Source organism: Elephantulus edwardii, unplaced genomic scaffold (assembly GCF_000299155.1).
Source record: "Elephantulus edwardii isolate Elephantulus edwardi_28Jun2011 unplaced genomic scaffold, EleEdw1.0 scaffold00168, whole genome shotgun sequence".
In the NCBI taxonomy this organism is placed as follows: Eukaryota; Metazoa; Chordata; class Mammalia; order Macroscelidea; family Macroscelididae; genus Elephantulus; species Elephantulus edwardii.
In genome coordinates, this window is record NW_006399918.1 from 1,039,234 (window position 1) to 1,045,271 (window position 6,038).

At 37.9% G+C, this 6,038-nt stretch overlaps 1 protein-coding gene across 1 annotated transcript in view; it reads right to left on the reverse strand.

Annotated features, from left to right (window-relative positions):
* The window catches only part of FCRL2 (Fc receptor-like 2), a 20,184-nt gene that overhangs the window by 4,153 nt on the left and 9,993 nt on the right, over positions 1–6,038 (reverse strand). Inside the window, 1 exon segment of the mRNA XM_006903596.1 lies at positions 648–809. Within this exon segment, the coding sequence (XP_006903658.1) occupies positions 648–809 (162 nt within the window).

A 6,038-nucleotide genomic window follows, 5' to 3' on the forward strand; every position in this document is an offset into this window, starting at 1 on the left:
AATCGTTTTTGGATGATCTTCAGCAGAATCTTGCTTGCATGTGAAATCAATGACACTGTTCTGTAGTTTCCACACTCAGTTGGGTAACCTTTCTTTGGAATGGGAACAAATATAGATCTCTTCCAAAAATATGACAGAGAAATTGATGCCTTTGAATAGTGGCACTGGAGAAGAATACTGAATATCCAATTAAATACCAAAAGGGCAAACAAGTCTATCCCTTTGAGGCAAAGATGTTGAAACGTCATCATACTAACTTTAAGGATATTTCAGAAGGGGCCAGTCCTGGAAAAAAGACATGCTGAGGGAGGTAGAGGAGGATCAGAGAACGAGAGGAAGACCCTCAACAAGATGGACTGACACAGTAACTGTAAACAAAGGACATGTCAGAAATACCATGAGGGACGGCACAGGATAGGCCAAGGTTCAGATCTGCTGTTTTTAGGGTTACGGTGTGTGGTAGTGGACTTGACAGCACCTAACAACAAAAACCTAAAGGTTTAGGGTTTTTTTTTGTTTGGTTGGTTGTTTTTATCATGAAGAATAGGCGGTTACGAAACCAGTGTAAACTATACGTTCCATACCCCTCTATCCTGCATTGTCTCTTCCATCCTTGACTCTATACCCTTTCCAGTGAAGAGACTCACCATTCATATACACTGGCTGCAACTCTTCCATTCCTGTAAGTGGGCTGGAGTGGGACATCTCACCGTTGATATACATAGGCTCCTCCATTGCTGAAGGTGGACGGGAATACGTGAACTCTTGAAGTCTTGGGCTGGAAGAACTTAAGTGATAAAGTGAATTGACTATAATATAATCACAAAAACAGTGAGAGAGAGGAGGAATGGTAGTTTCTTGGGAGAGAGGGTGTAAAAAAATGAAGTAGGCATTACTTTCCTTAGAAGATATTATGACCCTTCCTATGATGTTATTGTTAAGTACTTTTGACTTGGAAAGGACTAGTAGCTTTTCTCTAGTGAGTTTTCAGAAGCAATAAATCACACAGGAGGAGCTTGTTTATCTTTCTTCTGTGAAGCAGTTAGTGGGTTTGAATTTCATGCCTTTAGCAGCACAACTTTTTATCAATAAACCACCAGAGCTCCTTCCTCTCCACAAGGACCTTAGTGGGATAAGGTTTAAGTTTTCACCTGCAAAACAGAAGCTCTATGGTTTGAGCCCATCAAACATTCAAAAAGAGAAAGATCTGGCTGGCTAATGATTTTACAGACATTACAATTTTGGAAACACTTTAAAAACAGTTCTACTCTGTTCTGTAAGGTTCTTGAAAGTGAGATGGAACCAAGTAAATAAACAAGGGGTTTGATTTTTATACCTGGTATAAACTATCTGTATGTGGTCTCCCAAGGTGAAACCAGGTGGTTACTATAGATGGGCACTCAGAGATCGGAACAGAGGTAGGTTATATAATCACAAAGCAACATCTTTTTTCAGTTTAGCTTTCTTTTTAAGTTAATGTTCATTACATTTATTTTTTCATTTTGTTATTGCTGAATGAATGCATTTCTTAATATGGTGACTACTTCAATTGGTAGATACTGTATGTTTCTCTTCTTTAGACTTTCCCAAAATTACAAATAAGATGATGTTGCTTCAGATACAGGGGTTTTCCCCCTCTTTTAAAGATTATCATGAATTTTGAATTTTCTCATTAACTTTCTTTCATATACTCTGTTTTTCATATTCTTTGGTAAACTATGTTCTTTGAAGAAATAAACTGTATAGTAAGAATATTCCCTTATTATGCAGAGAGATGGGAACTATCATACATGTTGGTGGGATTGTAAAATGGCATAACCATTCTGGGAAGCAGTTTAGTGTTTCCTCAGAAAGGTGAAGATAGAGATTTCATATGACCCAGGTATTCCTCTACTAAGAATATACCCCTAGAAAATTAGAGCTGAGACATAAAGGAAGACTTATATACCAAAGATCATAGCAGCATTATTCACTATCACAAGAACATGGAAACAGCCCCAATGTCCAATCACAATAGAATGGATTGAGAAATTGTGGTATATTAACGTAATGGAAAGTATGCGGCACTCAGGAACAATTTTTTTTAAAACTTACTGCATAACTTGGGAGGATTGGAGAGTATTATGCTGAGTGAACTAATACTGCATAAGGACCAATACTGCATAAGATCATTATAGTAAAAATAGAAAGATAACTAGTAAAATGTGTGTGAGGATCCAAGGAGGGAAGGGTGGAGCAGAAAGATGATGATGGGTAGGGGGGAAATCACAGGGATACACAATTTGGTGGGTGGACAAAGAGGGAGGGCAGTAAAGGATATTGGAAAGATCCAGTGGGAATCTAGAAAAACAGGGTAATGGTGGGCATAATGCAATGGTGATTAATATTATAAAACATGTTGAATGAGAATGATTGTATGAAATACAATGTGAATGAAGGATAGTGTGAAACATAATGTGTATAAACTTTGTAAGCAAGCCAATATAAAATTTTAAAAAGAATATTCCATTATTCTTAATATCTAACAAAACCTTCTACATTATACATATTCAACAAATGATCTTGAGTGTAAAAATATACTATTAATTTAAAAAAAATCTAATTCTACCCAATATTATACCTAGGATCATGTGGACCCTGAAGCATAAATGTAATGAAGTAGAGAAATAAGAAAGTTTTGTGGCTTTGAATTCTATGTATAGATAGAGTAACAAGAAGTATAAAACTGTCATTGAAGAAATGCCCTAGAGTTGCGATATTTTTTAATGTTGTTGTTGTTGTTGTTTTTATGTGCCATCAAATCACCGACAACTCATAGCAACCCTATATACAACAGCCCTAAACCCTACTCTATCATGTGTCAATCTTATTGTCTCTGACTCACCTATCCCCATTACCCCAGTCACTGAATCAATTATATCATTGAGGGTCTTCCTCTCTTGTACTAACCCTCCACCCTCCCAAGCATGATGTCCATCGCCAAGGATTTTTTTAATAAAACACATTTTTACCTGGGTGTATTAGAAGCAGAACTTCTTCCTGAAAAACATAAATAATATTTGCTTCAGTTAGTCAACTGATAAAATATACAATATGCACTAAGATTTCATTTGTGTGAAATGACTAATGACAAATAACTAATGCCAATTCTATAAGTCGAATCAATGGAGAAAACCATGCTTTTCACCGTTGGTTTGAAATACCACTTCAAATGGTGAACTCTGCAGGCATTGACTCTTGTTTCAGGATGTTCTTTTCTGTTCTATTGTCTTTTTATCTAATCATATACATGTAAAATAATGTCTCAATTATTTTAAAATTTCTCTTAGGAGTTAAAATAATTAAGATGCTACCATCTCAGCTTGAGGTTCTATCACAGCTCATGGGAAGGAGGGGGGAAAGCCAATCTGACTCTAGAAAGCTCTTACTAGGAATCATACCATTTTTTTAACATTTCACTTGTCATATGTCACTTCAAAGATTCAGGTAAATTCTCATCTTCCCCAAAGTAAAGCAAAACTATACATTGATGAATACAACAAAATTTTTACAAGATTAATTGCTGTTATGTGTTGTCAAATCTGAACTGCCTCATAGCGGACCCTCCAAAAGGTTTTCAGAGGCTGTAAATCACACTGGAGGAGACCACCTATTCTTCTCTAGTGAAGCAGTTGGTGAACTCAAACCACTTGCCTTTAGTTTGGCAGCACTAAGCCACCAGAGCTCCCTTATTAATTGCAAAGCATAACACTCTTGGCACTAGAAGTTAGGAAATAAAAAATCCAATTGCACTGGGAAATCTGCTGTCAGGGACCTCTCCAGAGTCCTGAAAAGCAATGATATCAATCAGGAGACTAAGGTGCACCTGATCCAGGCCATGGTCTTCTTAACTACTTGCTATGCATCAGAGATCTGGATAACAGAAGAAGAATTGATGCCCTTGAGTTGTGGTGCTGGAGAAGATTCTTCAACATACCATGGACCACCAAGAAACCAAATAGTTCTGTCTTAGAGAGGATGAAACCAAGTTTCTTCTTGGGAGCTAGGATTTTGAAACTCAATCTTACATAGTTTGGGCATTTGGCCAGGAGGAACCCATCCTTGGAGAAGGACATACTATTCATAAAGGTAGAGTGACAGCAAAGGAGAGGAAGACCAACGATGAGATGGATTGATAGAGTAACTGGGGTAATAGGGTAGGAGAGTCTGAGTCAGTGAGACTGGCTCATAATAGAGTAAGGTTCAGAGATGTTGTATAGAGGGTCGCTGAGGCTCAGTGACTTGATGGCAAATAACAACAACAACCACAACAAATTAAAAAGTATCCAAGAGCTATTGTTGTTAGAATAGACTCCAACCTATAATGAGCCCATGTACAATACAAACTCTGATCTTGTGCCATTCTCACAATCTCTGCTGTGCTTAAGCTCACTGTTGCAGTCACTGTATTAATCCATCTCCTTGAGAGTCTTTCTTTCCTTCATTGACAGTTTTTCCAACTATGATTTTTCAAGGATGAGTAATATATGCCCTAGATATGTAAGACAAAGTCGCATCATCCTTGCATTGAAGGGGTACACTGACTGCACTTTGTTCACTACAGATTTGTTTGTTCTTTTGACACTTTTTTATAAACTCAACATACTTCCACAACACTGCAATCCAAACGCTTCTTTTTTTTAATTGGTTTTTATTCAATCATCCATTTACATTCTGTTGTATGACATTAATTACAATTAATTAATGCCATTTATCATATCATATTAAATCCTTACTCTACCTTGTCTATTTCTTCACCATACTCATCTATCCACTAATCTCTGCTGCACTAGCATTTTTCCTTCTCCTTTCTTCTCTGCATTCATCTCTTCTCCCCTTCCCCTTTTCTAGTTATGCATCTTTTATTCCAAGTTGCTAATTGCAATACACATATAGTCTGTTTATCCATTCATTCTAGGCTGGTGTTCCCTTCCACTAATCCCTTATGTTGTTGTTGTTGATTGACATTGAGTTGAGCATGGCTCATAGCGACCCAATGAACAAAAGGCCTGAAGCCTTTCTAAAACTATCATTTATTAAAATTCATAAAGTGTCCAAAGGCATGTTGTTTAGGAAGTGATCCTGCTTCCAACCATGTCTTAAATTGGAAGCCCTACCAAACACTGTCCACCATAGGTAACTGTTACGGCATTAGATACCCCAATGGCACAAGGTTCAGCATCACAGTAACCCCAGACTATCTCAGTACATCATATTGACACAAGAGTGCTGTACCACTCTAAGAGTGAATGTTCCTCCAAAACATAATAAAAATCAACTTTTACATAAAAAGGCTGTTTCCGAGATATTTTTTACTCTAAACAAGAAGCTTTAATAAAATCAATCAATAGAGTATGTTTTTATTACTATGTGCTGTTGAGTTGCCTGCGACGTATAGTGACCCTATGTACAGCAGCTCTAAATCCTTCCCTGTCCTGGTCCAGTCTTACTAATTCTGATACACCAACCCCCATTGCCCCAGTTACTGTATCAATTCATCTTATCCTGGATCTTCCTTTCCTGTGCTGTCCATCCACCCTTCTGAACATGATGTCCTTCTCCAAGGACCAGTCTTTCCTGGCCATGTGCTCAAAGTATGTAAGATGGAGCTTCAAAATCCTAGCCTTCAAAGAAAGACTTGGTTTCGTCCTCTCCAAGACAGACCAATTTGGTTGGGGTTTTGGGGCAGTCCATGGTGTATTCAAGACTCTCTCCAGTACCACAACTCGAAGGCATCTATTTTAATTCTGCCATCCTTAGTCTTCTTGATATTGAGCCTCAATCCATATTGAAGGCTTCAGTCCTTGTACCTCTGCAGCAAGTGCTTCAGATCCTCCTCAGTTTCAGCAAGCAGGGTTGTGTCATCTCCATAACACAGATTGTTGATGGATCTTCCACCTATCCTGATGCCACACTTCTCATGGAGACCAGCTTCTCACCACTGGACAAATTGGCATAAGGATGGATGGTGAAGAGATTGAGATTGTTCACAGCTTTAG